A 23,217-nucleotide genomic window follows, 5' to 3' on the forward strand; every position below is an offset into this window, starting at 1 on the left:
TGATTACCGAAACCCGGATCCCCGTACTTTTCAATCGGGTTTTGGATCGTAACTACCAACCGTGCCCATGCACTGGGTTGGTCGAGACGAAGACGTCTACTGGTGTGAAATTGGGACCAAACGCGGTACGAACCCCAACCAAGGTTTCAAACCACGTGCCGCAGTATGATTTCGTGCCTACGGCTAGTGGTGTTGCAACCCAAACTGGCTATCGCGTTGCTGGTACTACCAGGACCAAAGTGCATCTGTACAGCTCGTGTCGAGCCCTGACCAACAAGGACGTGGAGGAAACTTCCGTCACTGAAACTACTGACTTGTGCAGAACATGCATGTTGAAGCAGCCCGTGGCTGAACAGAATTTGTCGAGTAGCAGTGTTGGTTCTGAATATAGGGCTGAGGGTAATATTGAAACTGAAGTTCAAGCCACAGCTGGCCGCAATGTCTATGATGAAGATGATGATATCGACAGTGTACTCGCGGAGCTGGCTGCAACCCCAACAACAAACGTTCCCCAGGCTCGAGTAAACGGTACGTCACCCTTGGTTGGTCAGTCACGTATGGGGTATCGTATTAGCAGTGCAGCCAAGGGCAAGGTGCACGCTAATCCCGCATGTGGTTCACTTAAGAACAAGCAGGTACTCGGAGTGGTTATAACGGAAACAACCGATCTGTGTAAGAAGTGCAACCTTATCACCCCTGATGTGCAAATGCTACCAGTAGGCTCCGAAGATAACGCTTACGTTAATGAGGCATTTAACGTAGAGTCACCAAACGTCCCAACTCAAGTACCGGTGGTGGATCTTACGCGTGAACCAACAGCTACTGTTACAACGACCGTCCAGTCTCGCACGGGATACCGTATTGCCGGCGCCACCAAGGGTAAGGTTCACATTGCTATGACGTGTGGATCCATTAAGAACAAGTCCCTAGACGAAGTCGCGGTAACCGGCACAACCGATCTGTGTAAGAAATGCAACAAATGATTGGAGTATGGGGTTGGGGGGAGTGTGTTGTTATCCACAGTTAAACATCAAAAATATCAATAAACTAACTCTACATGAAATTAAATGAGCTTGCTAATGTTACGTCGGGGGTTAGGGTTTAATTTGGTCGGTGGAACAATTTTCGTGTACTAAGGTTAAAACCCTAAACCCTACACCCCTAAACCCTAAACCCTAAACCCTTCTAATCCCCACAATAAACCCCAACCCCAGAGACCCTACACGTACACCCAAACCCCCAATTTGGACCATAAGGGGAATACTACGTGTTAAACCCTAAAACCCTAATTAGGAGATAACTGGTCTTTGGGTGTGTCGTGCGAGGTGGACTGCCTAAGCCACACCCTCCGTTTGTGATGGGTGGTCAACGGTTCAGGGCTGATCCGTGAACCTCCCATTATTTAGCTACTTCAAGTCACAGTCGGTTGAACCATTCGTAAATGCACCACTATATAAGAAGTAGTCGCGCGTTCACACTTTCCACATCACTTGGACATTATCACTTCAACTTAATTATGTTTCTTCAGCCATCTCGTATCGAAACTGTCGGTAGCGACATTTTTTCAATCATCATGTCGAAACTGACAATCGTCGATGTCCTTGAGCTTCATGCTACATGTCGCAACATTCAGAAATTGAACCTTGTACGCCAGTATCTTGACGGGGAACTGGCCTTTCACTGTACCGAAAAGTTTCGCAACCCTGAGGTTTGGGACTCGATTTCTAAGCTGGGTCTGACCCGAGTGTGGATTAAATCGTACAGCAGCGCTGCTTCACTATCTGGTATCTCGACCCTGACAAACCTGAAAACGGTACGTCTTGAAAATCGTGGCTCGGTCAGCGACTCCGTCAATTTATCAATACTCTCGAAACTAACATCACTGGAAAACCTCGATTTGATCGGTATCCGCGCGTGCAAGGGGTCTTTGCGAGACCTCCACCAGTTGAAGCAACTTGAACTTAGCGACTGTCCATTTGACGTGGACCCTATCATCAGGAGTTTGGGGGGTCTGGTTAATTTGCGCCAATTGTGCCTAGACGAATCCGGGGCGGAGGACGAAGGTGACTATCTGGATTTGGAGTCCCTGTCTCGTTTGAACCAGTTAACGAAGCTCGAAATTACTGCCAACGACCCCCGTGTATCGGTGGAACCATTGACGGGATTGCGCAATTTGGAACATCTGGAATTGCACAGTATGCACATTCTAGACTACGAAATGCTCGGACACCTGATTAATCTGAAGACCCTAGTGTTGTCGAATGCCGAATACGTGAAACACGGTGAGTATTCTGTTGACTTCCGTCTATGTAAAAACCTGGAATCTCTAAACATATCCGAGGATGATGATTTAGAGGACTGTTTGTTACCAGAAGGATTTGTTAATAAAGTTTAATCGAATCATGTATGAGCTTTAATACTGTATAACACTGTGAATTGATAAACGTTGATACGTTAGTAACTCCGCAGAACAGATGAACCCTGTAAACGGAGAATACACTTGAATGTTTAAAAAAGGAAAGGCAGCGCCAGGGGTGGGATTAAACACTGCCAAAAGAGAACAACCCCTACCCAAACTTTAAACCATTGAGTTCGGGTGTTGTTGCTACCTTTAAAGGTTGTCGTTCACAAGATTCCCGTGTACGAAACGAAATCGTTTTAGAAATTGGGGTTGTTGTTTTGATGTTTATTCATGTGCTAAAATATCTCTATGTGTCGTCGAACCCTGAACTCTTTATTGGTAAACACCTAAAACCACTGGTTCTACTCACCAAATGTCGTGGTTATGGCTTTTATATAGTACTCATACATTTTACGCCCAAATCGGTCAATCATGTGGTTGATTCGTGGGGCGCTCGGTGAATCTAGTCCACATTCCAACAACACACACGCAATCCCTAATTCGGTCGTTTCGAATAGGGCGTGATTTGCAGTAATGATATCAAGTAGGAGAAGGATCCTCGGTAGCGGCTTCCCGATGGACTTATCCGTCCGAATCGTCTTGGAAATCAGTGCTACAATATCGGGTGCAGGCTCGTACGGCTCGTCGGCCCCGTGTAGTAGAACGTCAATCATGTACCAGTAACAGTAGTCGGTGTTTGCCGAACTCAGGAGAACTCGCAGCATTGTTTCGTGCATACCAAAGAACACGTGGTCTCTTATCCCGAAGTACGTTTCACACGTCTGGTCGCACACACAGTGTTCGTTGTCTCCATTTTCGCGGTGGTGGTTCATATTTCAGCTAGCCTTTTGTTGTTGTTGTTGTTACAATAGAAACTGAACCCCACCAATAGTGAGCTGGTGCGTTTTATACCCACCCTTCGGATGATCCATGACCGATCCGTCCCGATCCGTGAACCCCCCAATCCCCGACCCATAAAATTTTTGCCACGCCAATACTAAGACCGATTAGTATAAAGGGTGCTGGCACGCCCAGGGTAGTTTCACATTCACACACTGACCATTGTGAACCTATTATATACATCTAAAGTTTAGTATACTTGTTCCGCCGAAATCATGGAAGCCATCACCCAGCCGACTGCAACAGCAACCTTGACAGAGTCTATAACGCAGAGTCCGAGTGGATTAGTGACCTCTGCCGATCAGACCTCTGGGCTTACGGTTGCTATGGAAACGCTTGGAATGGACACTGTGAATAGGACACCGGGACTTGGTGACCCGTCAATCAACCCGATCGTGGACTCGGACCGAATTGCCCATGACGACGAGCATCATCGGGTAACACTCAACATTGACGATATCCGCGACCAGCTATTTACCTGTGGTGTGTGTGTACGGGTATTTGAGGATGTTACGACAACTATGTGCTGTACGTTCATCCTGTGTGTTGCCTGTGTTAATCGACTAGGTGAACGCACTTGTCCCAATTGTCGTAACGACAACCTGAGTCTTACTCGAAACCCAATGGCCAAGCACGTCTTGCAAGTGTTTGAATATACGTGCCCCAAGTGCTCTCAGCACTTAAATCCCATTACAAGTGACGGTCACGTCTGCTTTGCACCCCCGGTAACATCGATAGTTGTCCCGGATACTACTGTCATCGACCCTAACATGTATGATGATGTACCGGCGTCGCCAGAGAACATACCATCATCCCCAATGTATGTTCCTACATCCCCGGTGTATACATCTACAACCTCTGACGGCTCAAGTAGTGATTCCCGAACCACTACTCGTTACCCTCCTCTGCGTAGAAGGGGAGCATTAACTTACCGGAAAATTGCTCTTCCACCAACCCACGAATTTGCTCGACTAGTCAACAAATGCCTCCAACCAACAGTTATCATACGGAGCAAGTTGCACGACCAGCACGAATGGATCATCTTTGAGTTCCGCAAGCTTGGGTTGGGTGATTCAACTATTGCTGCATTTGTACGCCAGCGACATAGACTTACCCACGTGATTAGCGGTAGGGCTGTCCGATGGGTGGACGGAGCTACCATCCTTGCGTTGGAACGCGAGCTGTTAAATTAATAAAAGCCTTAATATTAATAAACCCCTAAACCCTATTGTGTTGACAAGAGCAATAGTATTTGTAAACCCCTAAACCCTATTGTGTTGACAAGAGCAATAGTATTTGCAAACCCCTAAACCCAAACCCTAACCCAAGCCTTAATAGCAATAGAACCCCAAACCTTACATATTGACAAAAACCCTAATGTTAATAAAACCTCAAACCCCATATATTCATTAGAGTAATCATGGTACTGAAAAGAGTCAAATCGCTTCAAGTCCCACCCCTAGTTTGATGATACTGAGCCTATTCTTTTTAAATCTGGTGTAGGGGGGTTGACCATTCAGCCTTGCGTCGTGAACCGTCCCGCTCGAACCCATACTTCTATCGCCTCAATTCATTCCTACCGCCCCCTTTTAGCCACCACTATCTGACCTTGCGCTTTTCTAGGTCTTGGTGGCGTATAAAACAAACCCACCCGTTTGGTTAAGTGACACACATCCGCCTTGCACATTCAACAAGCAACGCAGACAAGCCTCCAAGTAACGGTTAATCTACTTTTCCTCCACCCTCTCTAAACTATGGCGTATCAACGAGTCTCTGTACGTACACGCGGCGGTAAAGGTGAAGACTTACACGGTGAATTGTCAAGTCCCAATTCCCCAGTCCACGACCAACCCTCAACACCCACATCCTTTTACCCGGATAACATGGCTGATGAAATTCTACCACTTAATTCCACCGAAAACATGCATAGTCTTGCATCCACCTTTCCTTCTCACCCTACAAAAGTATCGATGACCAGCCTGTCCGACTCATTGCCGGACGCCCAAGAGTTTACGTATACCACAAACATGGACGTGATGGATCTGCAAGTCGATGAACCACTGCTGCCGTATACGGTGCCATCTACACCCAACGCCAACTCTAGTGTGGATGACCGTACTGGCCCAACTGAGAGTCCCCTTATCGATAGCGACTATAGCGTTCCGGTCAACGATATACGCAACCTATTCCGTTGCAACACGTGCAAGATTGTTACACCGGACGTAGGTTTATGGTCCAGCTGTGCCACCAACGTGTGTCGTGCGTGCTCTAAGACACTGGTGCTTACCAACAACCAGTGTACCAACTGCTCTGATCAGGACTGCCATATTGTATACGAATCACCCCTGGCAGCCAAACTAATTGCGCTCCTGGACCGTACGTGTAGCCAATGCAATGCGACTACGAACCCAATTGTCGAGTTGAACCACGTGTGCGTATACGACTGCGCCAGTCTCCACTGCATCCCCGGAGAGTATGAGATTGAGGTTGCTACCAAGGGTGAGTGTACAATTGATGACTCTGATATGCCGAGGTCGGATGTGCTTGTGGGTGCAGCCGTTCGTCTTAGTGGACACGTGTACACTATAATAGCACACGCTACAGACCAGGAGTATGTAATACTGGAACAACTGGACTCAAAGGTACGGTTCAAGATGCACGTACACTCAGCTTTGCACTTGTACTACAATACTAGAGTCGTGTCGAAAACCCCCAACCCCAAGAAAGACAGTCGCCGCAAAAAACGGCCATCCAAGTCCGTGGTAATGGCTCCAGGTGCAGATGCACATCAACAGCAGCCAACCCGTACACACTCTTCAGACAGCAGTGGACCCGATAATAAAAGGCTCGCTAAGCCACGCACTCGGTTCCGTACTATTCCGCTACTTAAACAGACCAAGCTACATAGGGCTGTTACCGGATGTCGTCTGTCTGAAGAGGCCATCAATGCTATACACGAGCCCACTCCCGGCTATGTGTGGCGTGTCGAAGCACCAGAGCAGAGAGGTGATACGATTCGGTACAGGGCAATTATGATGTCTATCGATGACAACAAGCCCCTCCCACATCATCGTTCGTTGAACATTGTCGGTTTTGGCCCTAGTTCCTATATCCCCGGCAGCAAATACAAAAAGTCCGTGTCGACCCGTGACCTCTAAACCCGTTTTAACTTTGGAATCCCAAGCATCGTAGTTTGTTTAATAAAATGTTTATTTTGAATAACCTTTGCGTCGTACCATGTTTAACACTATGTTTGTTTTGAATAACCTTTGCATCGTATCATGTTTAACACTATGTTTGTTTTGAATAACCTTTGCGTCGTACCATGTTTAACACTATGTTTGTTTTGAATACTAGCCATTGCATCTACACAACTACCGGTAAGTGTTTATGATGCAAATAAAACCGGGTTGACAAAAACCCCAACCCCCGAATCCGTAATAAAACCGGGTTGACAAAAACCCTCGCCCGCGAATATAGTGCTCATTTGCACTACATGTATTGCCGTGTCCACGAAACAATCATGTTCGGTCAACCCACCCACTCGCAGCGCTAAAATCCTAAAATACACCATGGGTTAGGTGCATAAAAGGGGCGTACTCTTTGGGTGAGGACATTCATAACCGTTTTGCACATACATCTAAAACTGTTGACCAAACAAAATGATTGGATACACAAGCCCACCGATCCCTCTCGTCGCCGCCAAACACGGCCCTGATTGTTTTTGCGGCGATAGGGCTGCTACAGCGACACTGGCCGACAAGCGCAACCATCAAATATACGAGAAACGGCATTTATTTCTGTATCTGCTTGCGCGTGACAACATGACAACCCCGTGCTACTGGACGATCGCGGACACCTTAATGAAGGCTGCCGACAATGTATTGGATCTCGACGCCGAGTTGGTTGGTTATATATCACACCGCATCTTCCAAATGTCCCAGGAGGATACCGTGTTGCCTATGATGGTGTTTGTCTTGGCTGACGTAGTGATAAACAATGCCGACAGGTTCAAGGCTCACGATCTTGGTTCACTGTTTAACCTACTTTCACGTGGTAAAGACTCGGCCGAACACATTCTTCGCGTACAACGCACTTTGGACAATATCTGTTTGAAGCTGGTTGTCCACGTTGCAACGACGAACATCGGTGAACTCCATATCTAAGTCTATTTTTCCAGTTCGCGTGCGAGGAAGACTGAATCTACTATTACCCCAAAATATTCTGCGACGAACGATAGCCACAATAAAAAACATTATACTTACATTTTATTGAACATACATTACACAGGTGTTGGGGGTTTGTTGGAGTGACAAGTTGGCGGTTTTAATGTACCAAATTATATAGACGCTGACCCCGATCCTAAACCCTAAACCTTCTTTAACGACAAAAAACCCTATAACCCCAAACCACGTGTGTGGTATATATGAGTCATTGTGGCCAGCAGTCGGTGTGGTTCACCGATCGCCCCTAACCGGTCAACCACCCATATTCGGGGCTTCATTTTGCCAACGCGACTAGTATAAAACCGTAGTCCCGGTGCAGCTCAAACTCACACTTTCAACTTCTCCAATATAGTTTTTTGCGTATAAAGGCGGCTGGTCCAAATCCCTTGAACGATGACTACACCTACACTGTTTGGCTTAACACACGATTGTCTCCGACGCATTCTTGGTTTTCTTGATCCCCCGAGTGCGCTGGAACTGTGCGTAGCGTACGGACGACCCGAAATGATGAATTGGTTTTACGAAGACGGAGGAGTGTACACATACGACGGGACAGATCATTTTCTACCACCTAGACATGTTAAACATTTGCGCTATACTGGCGTATCACCGAACGTCGACGAATTGGCTGCATACACCAGCCTGCACAGACTCGAGCTGAAGAATACCCAGGTGACGAACGTCGACGCCCTGGCCACCAGCACTAGCTTGCACACACTCGACCTGAGTGAATCCATGGTGACAAATGTTGACACCCTGGCCGCATGCACTAGCTTGCACACACTCAACCTGTTCTCGACCAATGTAACGAACGTCGACGCCCTGGCTGCCAGCACCAGCTTGCACACACTCGACCTGAGTAGATCCAGGGTGACGAGCGTTAGCGCCCTAGCTGCATGCACTAGCCTGCGCACACTCGTACTGACCTCTACTAAAGTGACTAACGTTGACACCCTGGCTGCCAGCACCAGCTTGCACACACTCGACCTGAGTAGATCCAGGGTGACGAGCGTTAGCGCCCTATCTGCGTGCACTAGCCTGCACACGCTCAACCTAAAATATACCCAGGTGACGTACGTTAACGACCTAGCTGCGTGCACTAGCTTGCACACACTCGACTTAAACTATACCAAGGTGAGGAACGTTAACGCCCTAGCTGCGTGCACTAGCTTACACACACTCGACCTAAACTATACCAAGGTGACGAACGTTAACGCCCTAGCTGCGTGCACTAGCCTGCATACACTCAACCTAAAATATACCCTGGTGACGAACGTTAACGCCCTAGCTGCGTGCACTAGCTTGCACACACTTGACCTGAGTGGATCCATGGTAACAAACGTTAACGCCCTAGCTGCGTGCACTAGCTTGCACACACTCAACCTGAGTGATACCCAGGTGACGAACGTTAACGCCCTAGCCGCGTGCACTAGCTTGCACACTCTCAACCTAAACTGTACCTGGATGACGAACGTTCGCCCTGGTCGCGATTACTAGCTTGCACACTCTCAACCTAAACTGTACCTGGATGACGAACGTTCGCCCTGGTCGCGATTACTAGCTTGCACACAACTCGTGTTCTCACATATACCACCCCAAAATATTCTGCGACGAACATTACTACAATAAAGAACCCTTACATACATTTTATTAAATATGTCCCTTTTTCGTAAGAGGTTATTTTAAACATCAAAGGGAACAAAGAGTCAGAGGTTTAGACCATCTTTGATCACCAAGGGCTAAGGTAATACATATACTAGAGACGAGGAAGAACACTCAGATTAACAACAGAACAAATTGTTTGTAAGTCTCGTATACTTTGATGTCTGGTTTCTCAATGTATCAAATTTTATTAAATACGACACTACAACTGAACCTTGGTATTGTACACTTGCTGCGCGAGGGGGTCTTTAAATAGTCGATTAGCATCCTTGATCGGAATACCGTACAGTTGGCGGCGTCGATCGGTAAGCTTGTGTACTCTAGCCTTGCAGTCTTTGGTTGCTGCAACAAATCGCGCCTTCTCGTCTGGAGGTTGGACTCTACGACGACAGTATTGTGTGTTCTTGCGGTGAAAATTGTTTGCATTTGCAGGCCCAAACTGCCTCTTGGGCCCAACGTACGGATGTAAGATAAATCCAGACTCTGCCATCCCAGTCAGTGTCTCCAGCTGCGTCTGCGTCAGGCTACCGCTGGGATTGTGCGTTCCCACTACGTAGCGTTCCTGTACATGACCCCGCGTGGGCTTAAACTTGTTGCCCTTTGGGTCAATGTTCATCTCAAAATGAACTACGCCAGCCGTCCAACACACAATATCCCCGGGCTCAGGGATCACGATTGCACCCGCTGCTTCTAGGACCTGGACTATTGAGTCTGAGTTCGACAATGAAGTAAACCCCGTTGTGGTCTTGTCTCGGTACATGACCGAGATGTCGGGTTGGTGCGTGGCTCGTCCGAACACGAGGCGTACATTGCCCTCTCTGTATCCAATAACCATAGCCTGCACGCGATTAAACGTATCCGAGGTCGGATAGTCATCAACGTGAGGTACAGTCAGGTTTCCCCTAAACGTCTTGAACGAATCCTGCGACACCATACCCCCCATATTGCCGGTTACCTGGAACAAAATGGCCGTGGCTAGTTCACTGTCTGGATGTTCCATAACCGCCAGGTTAGCCTGGAACCCCGACCCAGGCGCAAACACCGTCGGCTGCGCGTCCGAGGTATCCAACTGCGCTGCGTGGTAGTCTGACTTGGCTTCAGGCTGCGCATACATAAATCCGAACCCCTTGTTGCCGATCACACCAGTGGGCCACAGGAACTTGTGTTGACTCTGAACATCATATATAGTCTTAGCCACGTCCACCTTTGGCGCGTACTGCACATCAATGCTCGGTTTAACGTCACGCTCCCACGCGCGGTAAGCTGCCACCTGCCCTGCCGCACATGCCGCGCGTGTGATGCATCCGCGAATAATCAGGACCCCGTTGTCCTTGAGTGCTCTGCGTGCCGTCTGGATCGCCCCCAGACACGGGTCTCCCGTAAACTGGTCTCTGGACATGATAGGGCTCACCAGTCCCCCAATCTTCTTCTTCAGAGTTGATACAAACACGGATGAATCCGTGTCCGGTGGTGTACCTGCAGTGGTAGTTGTCGCTAGTGTCATTGTAGTACAAATCTAACAAGTATATATTTATCAAATCCAAAACCTCTCAGGTGCGAGTGTGAGGCAAATGTGCTCGCAAGGTGTCGCTTATATACTAAAAATGGCGCTCATGTAAACCGGTCCACGATTCAGTCGCGTGTGGTGAACCAGTGTTTCCGAATGTGTATTGAAACATAAATATTTGTATACCCTAAAAAACCGGGAGTCTTGAAAAGTATATAAGAGGCACACCCACCCCCCACAATCTCATTTACAACTTACTCACTTTACACACACACCCCCAAACTCACACTCTGGAACAATGAACGAATACTCCGACCACGAAACGCACGGCTGTGTTTGTTATACTCACACCAAAATGACGCTTGCCATGAAGCGCCTACACCCCATGTACGAACATCGACAGCTCGCCTTGACTATGATGTTGCACATGGAGGTCGCGTCCCCGTGCCCCTGGACACTGATGGATGTTTTACTGGCCGACGCGGGTGCCTGCGACTTGGATATGGATGCCGGCCTGGTGGATCTCATATCACGCAGCATTGCCCGTCTCGCGGACGGCGTCGCTGTCACGCCAATGATGGTGTTTGTGTTGGCGGACATTGTAGCCCACCACGCCGGTAGATTTGGACCCGACAATTTCGACGCCCTGTTTCATATGCTTGACTGTGGGAAAAACACGACCGACGCGGATCGTGTGGAGCGGACTATTAATGATCTCGAGTGCAAGCTGATTGTCGTCTTGGTGGCTCTTGACATGATGGATGATAGCGAATGTAGTGCACCGGTCCCGGCGGACCGCCTGGCCGTTCTGGAACTCCCGTGCGTAGTTCTGACATCCGAATGTACCATGTGCAAAGATGATACCGACACCGACATGGGGTCTCTTATGCCGTGCGGGCATGTGTTCCACACCGCCTGTATCCGGATGTGGCTGGCTATAGCCAATACGTGTCCAATGTGCCGCGCCGAGCTTGCAGAATCCACCACAGTTACTAGTCCGACGCGGTACTCTGTGGTGAACCTGGGCGAGTTCATATGTTCCGGGTACGTGGCGGAACTCACGATTGGGGTTCACGTTGACAACATATATGTGACGAACCGCTACTATGTCACCCACGACAGACGCGTCGTGGGTGAAGCCGGGGGTGCTGGAAAACGATCCGGGGAGATTTGCGACTTCGGGGTGTACCCAGACTATCTGATGCATTTACCGGACGACGGAGCGATTGTGGCCGTGCGTGAGTTTACGGATCGGTCCGAGGTCCCCGATGATTTGGACTTGGACTTTATGCGAGCCTCGCACGACAAGATGCACTGTGACTGGTTTGTGTTTACCATGGTGAATGGCCGCGCGCTGAAGAGTGATCCCGTCGACGTTATCCGGATTCAAAATCTACCTTGTGCGGCGTATACGCGATATATATAAAGCCGAAGAAGTAGAAAAAAAAATAGAGGAAATGTATGCTAAGTTAACACGAATGAAAAAAAAATCGAATGAAGTTCATCCCTCTCGGAATTATAAAACAATTTTAAAGTATCTTACAGACATGTTGTTTTCGACCACTAACGCCACTGGTTCACGACGGGGTAGTAGTAGTAGTGAGTCGAAAGATGTGGTCGACAAAGATTGCAGTGTTAAGGATGATGTGTTACAGCCCCTGGTCGACAAGGGTTGTAGTGTTAAAGACCAACCACAGCCTCTGTTCGAGTACACTAACCGCCACAAAACTGTGCGCGTGTATTCGTCAGAAGTTGTCAAGGAATACACCGGGGACGATACTGTAGCCCGGTGCGCGGATCACGAGTATCAAGTGACACACCTCTTTTCCAATCACGCACATGTCGTAAAACTCAAAGGTCCCTTGATGTATAATGACGTCATAGGTGTATCCCAAATCCATTTTCAGAACCACGGACTGGAGTTGACCGATGTCATGAATCTAGAGATCCTCAACGTGGCGCACAAAGTGCACGTCGTAGCTGACGTGGTGGTCCGGTTCCGCAGCACATGTATTGCCATATCTAGCATGCGCCTTGCTGTCACGTTGCTGTCGAGTTTCGTCTGACGGTACATGGTTGGATCAGATTGGAATTCCACATAATTAGCCGAAGTCGTAAAATAAATCCTGTTCAGGGTTTCACACTGCAGGTTGACTACCCTGTGCTGTCCACGACCGGTAACCGGAATCCAGGGCCCGAGAAGGCCCTGTAAAAAAAAACTAGGGGTCTAGGCAAGGCCCTACAAAACTCAAAAGTCAAACCCCTGACGAGTGACGACTGGAGAGTGGACCCCGCCGTTGGTACCAGAGGACGAGGAGTAGAAATATCGACAGACGAGTGGCCGAGAACCGAAAAAGCCAAAGAGTCATGAAGCCGAAGAGCCAAATGTGGAGACCAGAAGCCCGAAAATCGGAAATACCACAAGTATTTCCAAGAAATACCACAAGTTCACAAGTATTTCCAAGAAATACCACAAGTATTTCCAAGAAATACCACAAGTATTTCCAAGAAATACCACAAGTGTTTCCAAGAAATACCACACGTGTTTCCAAGAAATACCACACGTGTTTCCAAGAAATACCACACGTGTTTCCAAGAAATACCACACGTGTTTCCAAGAAATACCACAAGTGTTTCCAAGAAATACCACAAGTGTTTCCAAGAAATACCACAAGTGTTTCCAAGAAATACCACAAGTGTTTCCAAGAAAACCCTAAGTGAGCAGTTTTTACCGTATTCTGGGATGTGTGCACACTGAGTATTTCTTTAGTTGCAATTGTTTAGATCATTAGCATATGTATAACCAGCAACTTAGCGCAATTAGAATGATGTTAGTCTCAATGACTGATGAAAGGGAACGCTCCAGCATGTGTTTCGGTACAATATTGCAACTGTATTTAGTTCATTATTGTAAGCATATGCGAGCACAGATGTACTACACACACAAATGGAGCTCGTCGAGTTGATGTTCATCCCTGTGTTGACAGACGTCAGTTGCTATTTGTCACTGACCAGTATATTGTTAAACTAATGGGCACGGCAGCAACTCATATCTTCCTCCATACGCAAAACCGAATCGACAGAAAATTTATCTGATCTGTCTCGTGTATGTACTTTATTTGGTCAGGGTGGTTTATTGGGGACTTAAGATAGTGCAACGTAAGTGACAAATCCGTCATCGCTATCGCATTGGTTCGCGCAGATCGTCAATTTTCTGCTGCTGTCAGCTTTTCACATATATTCCAGTGAGCTTGGACTATCTTCTGCACTACTAAATCGATTTGGTCGTGTAGCCATGACGTTACCAAAGATGGCTATTCTAAGTACATTGCATTTCTATTTGCCTTTGAGTGTGGGCTTCCCATTCACTGTATACGCGGATGTCAACTTGATTGAATACATATCAATGGGGGCGATAAAATAAACACAAATATATACAAACACCTGCTAGATGGTACCTTGGATTACGAATGCCTTTTCGTTTATTGCGCGTGTTGAAAAATATATAACTTGTGTGTGTGGGATTCTGTCGTTTATCAATAAGCACGTGGCTTCAACTTGGTAGCGGGAATGCACTAGTTATGTACAGGCATTTACAAGCGAATATTGGACAGAAACAGTTTATATTTTGACATAAGTATACACGGGTACATCCTGGATATATACTCATGTAGATACAACCTGTAAGCTACAAAGAAAAACTCTACAACTGTAGTTATACATGGTTGACGTTTTCAGATTTCCTTGAGTGATTTAATAAATATTAACGTAAATATTTTTTTGTAGCCAGTTGACGATAACACATTATACGGCCAATTGCGACTGAGTCCACGTCATGCACAATGTATTAAATGTATTTGTGAAATAGAAAACAGTTTTTTAAAATACTACGGACAGTTTGAATATTGCGTTGAGTGATTGTGTCCACCTTCGGACAAACAGATTTATATCTTGATTGCTATGAAATCGTCATATATATTCGTGTTTTGTGAAGCACTTAAGTATTAAAAACTTGCAGGTTCTAATCCATTATTCAGAATTGTGTACAAAGTATTGATATTTGTATCGAATGTACATATCCACTGAAAAATTGTCGAATTCAAGTATGATAAAAATTGGCTATGTACATGTTACAGACAATGTAAATGTTTGAAGCAGTATTCTATTCCATATGTACTTGAGATAGAGAATTTGGGTCATATTTTAATATATTTACTAGCTGTAGTGATATTTCATGATTGTTGCTATATTGTCTACACTTTTCGTGATATAAGAGCCAAAAAGCCAATGAACTTAAAGTGAAGACTAAAAGCCCGAAAAACGAAAAACGGGAATGACGAAAGTATGAAGAACAGAGAAGCAAGAGGAAAAGGGATACCGAGCAAAAGTCACTGGGAACGTGGAGCTCTATAAAAAAACCCCCCGGGGCAAGCCAATGGCTGAAGTATTAAAAACTATCCGAATAACAACGCGAGCTAAGAGCTGCTGTATCACGGAGCAGTTCTGTGAAGCCCTAAGTGAGCAGTTTTTGCCGTAGTTTTGGATGTGTGCACACATGTTGCCTATAGTTGCAATTGTTTTGATCATTAGCACGTGTGCTGGGAATAGCTTAGCGCAATGAGAACGATCTTAAGCTCCATGGATGTCTCCGAATACTGCATCGGTTCACTGCGCAAACGTAGCGCGACAACTCATTTGGTGTTGTGAATATGAAATTTGGCCGAATCTACAACCGTACATTATGATCTAATGACCGAGTACGAATGCGTAGCTACACTCTAACGATGCGAACTAAGGCATTGTCTTGATCTATATTGTATTTGTATATGCATGTATATTCGATCAATTAGCGGTGGGCTACATCCTGCAGGCCGCTAGCTTACACCTACTTTCTCGGGGGAGTAGGAGGGAGGCGAGAGGGAGAGCCTAATGTTACATAAGTTCTCCGTCACGTGTGGTCGATGGGGGCCATACGGATGTGCACTGAATGTGCCAAGGCAACCAAGTTTATTCGGTAATTAAGGGACCGTAGGATAGCTTATGTCCCCCTTACTTAACTGTTTAAAACCCATTGAAGTACAAATCGAATGGTTACAAACGCGCATTCCTATCGAAGCATATTGAAATCCAACAAACGCCTACACGCTCAAGAGCATCTATATATGTGCGACATCCCCGGCAAGTCCTTGAAATATCACACGTGAAGGTGCATCAATATCTGTAAATAACTTTGTTGCCATCTCGACTGCCGCGCAGACTTCCGCACTTGGTACGCATTTCACGGGCTAAACTCCGCAACATCCGGATTTAGGCGCACATTGAACTTCGTATACCATATCGAGTTGGGCCCCAATTTAGGCCCCTGGCTTTCTGTACTTCTTCGCCCACGCCCTCTCCCGGTTCTGCCTCTGCCCATACTCACAGCCGGTTTGCTGACTAATCCACTACCATGACCGTGCCCATGTAAATGTGCTACACCCTGTATGTGTGTATGTGCAGTGCTCTGTGCACCCACAGGTGCATGTGCAGTGCTCTGTGCACCCACAGGTGCATGTGCAGACTGACTCGTGAGATTGTGCGCCTGAGGCTGCTTTGTGAGTGTATGTACCAGTCCTTGTTCTGGTGTGTGGGCGTGTAACTTCTCGCTATAGTCTCTAATAGGCTCATCCACAAAGCCATTTTTGACTATCTGTTTGGCTATTGCCTCACCCCAACCTCCACCATCTGTTTCTGTCGATGTAATACGGGTATTCTCCAACCCGTGAACTTGACTTTGTGTGGTGGGTGTTGTAAGTACACTCTTGGCAGCCTGTGTCTTCTTCTCGGCTGCAAATACAGGTGCTTTCCCCCAAGCGCTTTGTGCTAAGGCACGCACGGGTTTTTGCGGTAGATCGGGTACGGGTGTATCGACTTGCACATCCGCATTTCCGTTTTGCGCGTCTAAGCGCTTGTTATGCATACCCAGATTCCGCATGTGTTCCCGCACTTTCCCGTTTGATGCAGACGCATAGCTAGACTTCGATGCTTTACCGACCCCCTTAGTTGTCCATGCTTGAGCGTGTGGCAGGCCGCATGTGTGTGAGCCTCTATCACCGGAACAATCATTTGTCCCGTCTGCATTTCTGGCTAACTGTTTGCCTGGTACAGAAGCCTTGTGAGCCTTCTCCTTTGTTGGTGGTCCGAATGCAGACCTCGGCAAAAAAGATATTTTGGGGCACACCTTAGTGCTATTTGGTGGTATCTTACCGCACTTCGCTTTGTCAGTGTGGCCCGTTCTCATTTCAGATGACGGTACGACTAAACCGCGCGCATGCGATGCTGACATACCGCACTTTCCTGTATCCATATCAGCGGCCCTTCTTTCCGGTGACATCGCAATCACTCCATTTTCACTATCGATGGTTTCATTATTCGTTGGAGCTATAATGTCCCCGATGACTAGATCTTTACTTTCAATGGTGCTTTTCTCCCTAGACGATGCGCTTGACCCGCTGTCATGCAACTTCGAAGTGCCACACCCTCCTGACCCATTCTCAACTACATTTGCCTTCGGTGACAGTACAATCACATCAATGCCATGAGAGTGTAGAGTGCTGCGCCCTTTGCCGATATCAACGCCATTTCTTCTACGCGACAACACAACCACGCTATCATCCGGAGAAGAACCGCACTGTTCTTGTTTGCTGTCAGCGGCTCGCATCTCTGGCGACAGGAAACCCACTTGAGGAAGGTTTTCATGCATCTGTGCCGATCCAGATGCCTCGTTGCTAGCATGTGCGCCAATCACATTAGCTTCCTTATATTTGCGTTCTGGTATCACATTCACATTATCACCCGAAGTTGAGGACACATCAGTTCCATACGGCTCGCGCACAGGATCAGCATTTATGTTGAAATTCTTGTCACGCACATTGTCGATATCCATGTCGCACAGATATACACCGCTCCCCGTCCTACTGGTGTCCAGCATTGCACCACCCTCTCCCTCTATAGCACCCGTAGACGCCCTGGGTTCCGTAGCTATGTCCACAGCACCCACCCCAGATATACATCCACGACTATCAGATGGGTCTCCAATTGCGGACAAATTTTCATTTGCAGGCAATTCCACTATCTTCCGGGCCGGTGTATACCCGCTTATCGGCGTATCGACCGCTTCAGTCGCTTGTAGTCCACGCACGACATCTTTCTCCTTCGCCCAGAAACGACTTCCTGTGTCAAGGCTGAACTTACGGCATGCATCTGGGTACCTAGAAGGGTGCACCGAGGGTACTCTACCGGAACAGACCTCAAGAGGAGCGATTACCGACTCTGTCACTGGACCCCAGGCTCTAGACAGCCAATCAGACTTTTTCAATGCTACAGTTTGTGGTTCAATCCGCCAATCAGGTATTGTCATTTGGAACGTTCGTGCACACATAGCTCCAGTGGTGGCTGGCATTGAATGACGTCGTGGTGTTGGGAGAAGTACACGCCTCGTTTTACGGATACCGGTTGTACATTGTGACGTATCTTTCTCCCAATTGGACGGACGCCGTGCTCGGGAACTGAGAGTACTCAAGGACCTGGCCGCGAGCGATTGTGTTCCGTCTGTCATTGCGTTGGATTCAGAAAATGGTTCTTTGTCGTTCCGGTGCACACACGGAGGGTCAGTGCATTTAGCGGTAGCAAGTCGAGGTATAGTTATTTGTTCACACGCTGTGTTGGACTCTAATACAACTTCGACACCATTCCCGTGTGCACAATGAGAGTCTGCAGCAAGTTGTTGTTTATTTGCCCTCCTATCTCTCCGGATAGACTGACCGACTGTGGGGACGGAAGACATTTCTGTTGAGTTGCTAGGCTGTGTTGACATATCAGTGGTAACTTTGTCTGTGCCCGTTTGCATGCCCACTGATATGAATTCCAACTTCTCCATCTGTTTGCACACGGCAGGGTCTCGTTTCCGGCCTTTCCGCACTTTAGTTTGCCCCTCCTCAGTCGTACGCGCCAGGTCAGCATCAGCACGCACATTCATATGCTTTGATTCTGTATTCTCAGCCAGATTCTGAATGCCCATGCGAGGTACGAACTCCACTCCGGTAAACCGCAATTTGCCTTTAGCTACTTTTGGATGTTCATCTACACCGTTATCCGTACACGATTTGATACGCACACCATCGCCGGCCAAACTGCGTGCGCTCTCACTGTCGGTATCGTACACTTCTGGTTCAAGGGCCTGTGGGCCGTATCCCGAAGGGAAAACGAACTCATCGCGGCTGTACGTGTTGTACCCGTAATGGTTGTGCACTTCCACGGACTCGTGCATTTTTTGTCCCGGATGTACAAGCATACCAGCCCGATACAGACTGTCCATAATTGCGCGCGCACGCATCTGCCTATATCTTGCATCCTGTAGCACATAATTTGAGGAAACAAAGACGCAAAACTCAATAGGTATTGATAGAGCTAACTTGCAGGGTCGTATGAATTCTAAGGATCCAATTCGATAGATAAGCATGTTCAGAATGCTGTACATGCTTATGAGCATGTATGTGTAGAGAGCAGGACGAAAGCCGCATTCGGCTGTAAAGGGCATAATATGAATACTATTATTTCTTCTCACCCACCTTAGTATGCCCACACACGGATAGGTTGCCGTACACTTCAATGCATCGGTTTAGCACGTTGTCTGTGAAGTAGCATGGTTGTTGTAGCCGCCTGGATCGTTGCGGGATGGACGCGTCTTGCAAATGATCCACATCGACGGGTTTGAGGCCATATTTGTCGCGTATGGTTCCCTGCAGATATGCAATTGAGTGATACAACATCAGTTATATCGGATTGACTACGGTTGGCACTAGCGCATGTATTGCATAACTTCGTTAACAGAATAGATGTAAGCATATACATATATATATATATATATATATATATATAACTATGAATAGACATGTATATATTTGAGCATACTCTACCCCTCCGAGGCAATATCGTGGTGGCCCCCATCCCCGACGGGATAAATTATGAATTCACAGAATGTGTCATCGTTGCTCCTTTAAGCAACAACCATACTACCCTCTCGAGAGAGTGACTCAGGAGGAGGAGAGGGGCAGGCTAGTGAAATGGTGATAGTAATAGCAGAGTATCCAAATAAACGCACAAACGTGATATCTGATCATTCGGCTTAAACCGGCATATGATTTGCACATGTTCATGCAAGTAAAGGAACAGAAAAGAAATCCTGATCAATGCAATATAATCATATACACACTCATGAGTGTCAAATAAGATGACTGAACTTGACGTAACAGAGGATATCAATCGTGACTATGTGTGTTTATGGTTCTTATTTATTGCACCAATTCAACAGCAATTTGCCAAATCCGATACAAACGTAGAAATAGTAATCAATAAAACAGCACACTTATTGCACTTCTCACTGAAGAAGGATTGGCAGTACGTGCATGCGATTCGCAGAGCATCAAGTGGCACTGCTTGCCTCCTATGTCGCGCTGCTAATCCAATACGAACATACTAGTGAGTACATAACCTCGTTTATAGAGCAATACTCACCAAGGGAATGGTAGCACGCGCATGAGGTACGCAAAGCATCAACTGTCGCTTCTTTCCCGTTATCTCGCGCTTTAGCAACACTTTACCGGGTGCAAGACACCGTTCGTCATGCAGGCATACGTAGCAGCTGTTCATAGTCCAATCGCGACATAACTGGTACAGTGAGTTGTAGCAGAGTTGTTTGCACTGTAGTGAGGGTCAGAGAGTGAGATAGGAATATTAGAGAAGTGCCAATAGAAAGCGGGTCAATATGATACGACAAGCTCACATTTGCCGTTTGCATGAAAGGCAAAAATAATCTATAAGTCAAGCGGTGAATAGTTTAAATTACTTACGAGGCAGCCTCGAGCAATCGAAACACATGTTGATTCATGTATGAAGGCAGGTATGAACGGATGGCGACCGCAGCTCATACCGTAATATAAATTATGTATCATCGATTCGCAGAAATCATGATTAATAGTTGCATATAGTCAAACTCTATACTTGGTACGACAAAAATTCAGCATCTAGGAAGTGCAACATGAAAATCAAAATTTAATACCTTACTATCGTCCAAGATACAGTCTGTGCACTCAAACACTGTGCACGAGGGATACAGATAACCCGGAAGTGATTCATGATGGTACTGTTTAAATTGTACACTCCAATCATCTAGAAACATTGATGTGATTCATTCTAATACGATAATACTACGATAGGATTTGAGCTCCTTCAGACACTGTACTTCAGCATAGACGCGGATATCGAGATGAAAATACAGCTTTGGAGCCCTCATATCCAGACTCGTGAACACGTAAAATACAATACAAAGTAATCGATATTCCTGCCTCAGACCATGTCTGCAGATCAAAAGATCACTGGAATACACCGGCTTTGTGAGTGGGCATAAGATGCCTATATATACACAATGAGATACTTTGGGATCAATTATAATGCGACATACCAAACTGCGGAACACTTTGATTGAGTAGTCGAAGAACTCAAAGCACTCGTGTTGCACCACCTTCTCGAAGACGACAGACAGGCCTCGTTGCGTTGAATGCGTCCAGCCCGGTTTAATAACCTACGCAAATCCAGACAATAAATATAGCCTTATAAATTTAAAAACTGTGCTACAAATAGGCAGCGAATCGATATGGATATCACACTGAGTACGACAAGATTGGCAAACGCGTATAAAATCCCGCAGGCTTTCAGTCTGTTAGAATACTTGGTGATTGGTAAGACGCACCGAACGCAAGCTAGAGATTGTGACTGATAGAAATGCCTTATGCGCTTGACAAGGGTCAAATTTCAAAGTGATAGGACTATACATTTGTTAAGAATTAAGACACAACACTGCTAAATACAATACTTGGCAGAGGTTGTACCTAGTGTACAGACCTTATTGTTTAAATAAGGAACAAACTAATGTAGGAGTCGTCCATAAACATCAAAGAATCGCAAATATTTATGAAGATAGACAATTGCAGACATGAGCCGAGAACTTAGAGCTTTAAGCATCGATATCATACAAAAACTACCACGAACCTCTATCAGCTCATGGGAGCAGTAACGTGAGAATGGTCTGATTCTGTCAGTCTACCAATATGGTATTGCAATTTTCTATAATTAACTGCTTCGCTAGGTTATAATACACAAACACATGGCTGAGACAACAGTATAAACGCCTGCATATATGAAGTGTCAGGAGTGTAAGCTAGGACATGGAGCTTGCAGAATTTGTACAAAGTTTCTTGTACGGTTGCAGGAATCATGACCCGTATCCGCGGATTGACTCGTGTTCAGGTAATAAATATCTTAATTTCCGGAATCATTCTCTTAGGACTACAATTGAAGCCTCTATCATATACAAGTACTAGTGTCATTAAACTTGAATTACTTCCCACGTAGTGCCATAATAATACAAGTATACTCATACTCACGACAGACAACATACAATATGTTCAAGCCCACATATAGACAAACCAAGTTTAACCCTCACAGGCCACATCAATCACACACACCTTGCTTGGAATGAACCATCGAGGCAAAGCATTTCCCCACATACGTTTTATCATGAGCGTCCAGTGCTTGCCATCGGGTTTAAGTACAACACAAAGTCGTCTACAAGTGTGTATGAGCTCAATCAGATCATCCGTGTCGGTTATGAATCCACATATTTTCTCCAAAATCTCAAACGGGAGGTTCAATATAGGTGTCACGCTGCGATACTTGGCAACACTACCTGCGCATCGCTTACCGACTGTATGGTTTGATTCAGTACGACATTGCAGGAGGGTTTCTTGGGCCATGTTGATCTTTATTGCAAGTGAACAGAGTTCAGAGTTCAGAGTTTATAGTTCGTACTTGCGTAGTCTGACGAAGAACCCGTAGATATATGCAGTAGTGAGGTGCCACACTTGATCATTACACATACACTCGTCCAGCCCTTGACCAAGCGCCCGTATAGGTTTGTTTCACAGCTATCCTACTCGCTGAGCTGTATGTATATATACTCGTTTTTTTAAGTATCTGGCGTCCTGAAAGTATGCCGTTCTGTAAGAATGTAAAGTCGTGCTCGCACCTTGGGCTACCGGAGATGGATACCTCTTGAACGTGATAATAGTATGTTGATTCTAAGTATACAATGCAATAGTGTATATAGCAGGTATGTTTCTTCCACTGAAGTAAAGCGGTTGTGAATATGATTGCTTACGTGTACAGTACTTATGTCTTATGTACTTAAAACGCTCGTTCTATTTTTGGTTGTAGTTTGACTCTGTGACCAAGTGGAACTAAAGGTGTCATAGTGAACTTTTTTTAGGCTCTTGTGTTGGTGTGATAGAGTGAGCCACTTCGGCTTTCGTGTGCGTGGAATATAGAAAAAATATCACAAAATGAGATGATTCGATTGGACAATGAGGCGGGTGCTATGCGCTGCAGCTTTTATTTATTTTTATGTGTCATAGAGAGAGAGAGAG

General features: G+C 46.3%; 12 protein-coding genes across 12 annotated transcripts; 8 read left to right on the top strand and 4 right to left on the bottom strand.

Annotated features, from left to right (window-relative positions):
• Positions 1–329: 329 nt before the first annotated feature.
• Positions 330–983, top strand: SARC_01407 (hypothetical protein; the record flags this gene model as incomplete). Its single annotated transcript, XM_014304878.1, has 1 exon — positions 330–983. One exon carries the CDS (start codon positions 330–332, stop codon positions 981–983), a length of 654 nt encoding a protein of 217 aa, XP_014160353.1.
• Positions 984–1,573: 590 nt separating this feature from the next.
• SARC_01408 (hypothetical protein) lies at positions 1,574–2,395 on the top strand (the record flags this gene model as incomplete). Its single annotated transcript, XM_014304879.1, has 1 exon — positions 1,574–2,395. The coding sequence occupies one exon, from the start codon at positions 1,574–1,576 to the stop codon at positions 2,393–2,395; it is 822 nt and encodes a 273-aa protein (XP_014160354.1).
• A 368-nt stretch (positions 2,396–2,763) lies between these two features.
• SARC_01409 (hypothetical protein) lies at positions 2,764–3,234 on the bottom strand (the record flags this gene model as incomplete). Its single annotated transcript, XM_014304880.1, has 1 exon — positions 2,764–3,234. One exon carries the CDS (start codon positions 3,232–3,234, stop codon positions 2,764–2,766), a length of 471 nt encoding a protein of 156 aa, XP_014160355.1.
• Positions 3,235–3,516: 282 nt separating this feature from the next.
• SARC_01410 (hypothetical protein) lies at positions 3,517–4,494 on the top strand (the record flags this gene model as incomplete). Its single annotated transcript, XM_014304881.1, has 1 exon — positions 3,517–4,494. One exon carries the CDS (start codon positions 3,517–3,519, stop codon positions 4,492–4,494), a length of 978 nt encoding a protein of 325 aa, XP_014160356.1.
• A 561-nt stretch (positions 4,495–5,055) lies between these two features.
• Positions 5,056–6,459, top strand: SARC_01411 (hypothetical protein; the record flags this gene model as incomplete). The annotated part of the gene is made up of 1 exon (XM_014304882.1): positions 5,056–6,459. The coding sequence occupies one exon, from the start codon at positions 5,056–5,058 to the stop codon at positions 6,457–6,459; it is 1,404 nt and encodes a 467-aa protein (XP_014160357.1).
• A 504-nt stretch (positions 6,460–6,963) lies between these two features.
• SARC_01412 (hypothetical protein) lies at positions 6,964–7,467 on the top strand (the record flags this gene model as incomplete). The annotated part of the gene is made up of 1 exon (XM_014304883.1): positions 6,964–7,467. One exon carries the CDS (start codon positions 6,964–6,966, stop codon positions 7,465–7,467), a length of 504 nt encoding a protein of 167 aa, XP_014160358.1.
• A 453-nt stretch (positions 7,468–7,920) lies between these two features.
• SARC_01413 (hypothetical protein) lies at positions 7,921–9,024 on the top strand (the record flags this gene model as incomplete). The annotated part of the gene is made up of 1 exon (XM_014304884.1): positions 7,921–9,024. One exon carries the CDS (start codon positions 7,921–7,923, stop codon positions 9,022–9,024), a length of 1,104 nt encoding a protein of 367 aa, XP_014160359.1.
• Positions 9,025–9,391: 367 nt separating this feature from the next.
• SARC_01414 (hypothetical protein) lies at positions 9,392–10,693 on the bottom strand (the record flags this gene model as incomplete). The annotated part of the gene is made up of 1 exon (XM_014304885.1): positions 9,392–10,693. One exon carries the CDS (start codon positions 10,691–10,693, stop codon positions 9,392–9,394), a length of 1,302 nt encoding a protein of 433 aa, XP_014160360.1.
• Positions 10,694–11,051: 358 nt separating this feature from the next.
• On the top strand, positions 11,052–12,122 carry SARC_01415 (hypothetical protein; the record flags this gene model as incomplete). The annotated part of the gene is made up of 1 exon (XM_014304886.1): positions 11,052–12,122. The coding sequence occupies one exon, from the start codon at positions 11,052–11,054 to the stop codon at positions 12,120–12,122; it is 1,071 nt and encodes a 356-aa protein (XP_014160361.1).
• Positions 12,123–12,243: 121 nt separating this feature from the next.
• On the top strand, positions 12,244–12,762 carry SARC_01416 (hypothetical protein; the record flags this gene model as incomplete). The annotated part of the gene is made up of 1 exon (XM_014304887.1): positions 12,244–12,762. One exon carries the CDS (start codon positions 12,244–12,246, stop codon positions 12,760–12,762), a length of 519 nt encoding a protein of 172 aa, XP_014160362.1.
• Positions 12,763–15,934: 3,172 nt separating this feature from the next.
• Positions 15,935–19,070, bottom strand: SARC_01417 (hypothetical protein; the record flags this gene model as incomplete). The annotated part of the gene is made up of 1 exon (XM_014304888.1): positions 15,935–19,070. The coding sequence occupies one exon, from the start codon at positions 19,068–19,070 to the stop codon at positions 15,975–15,977; it is 3,096 nt and encodes a 1,031-aa protein (XP_014160363.1). The 3' UTR covers positions 15,935–15,974.
• A 217-nt stretch (positions 19,071–19,287) lies between these two features.
• On the bottom strand, positions 19,288–23,066 carry SARC_01418 (hypothetical protein; the record flags this gene model as incomplete). Its single annotated transcript, XM_014304889.1, has 4 exons — positions 22,261–23,066; positions 21,198–21,317; positions 20,252–20,437; positions 19,288–19,476 (listed from the first exon to the last, which is right to left on the bottom strand). The coding sequence occupies exons 1-4, from the start codon at positions 22,546–22,548 to the stop codon at positions 19,288–19,290; spliced, it is 783 nt and encodes a 260-aa protein (XP_014160364.1). The 5' UTR covers positions 22,549–23,066.
• Positions 23,067–23,217: the final 151 nt, after the last annotated feature.

This window comes from Sphaeroforma arctica, assembly GCF_001186125.1.
Source record: "Sphaeroforma arctica JP610 unplaced genomic scaffold supercont1.55, whole genome shotgun sequence".
Taxonomy (NCBI): domain Eukaryota; class Ichthyosporea; order Ichthyophonida; genus Sphaeroforma; species Sphaeroforma arctica.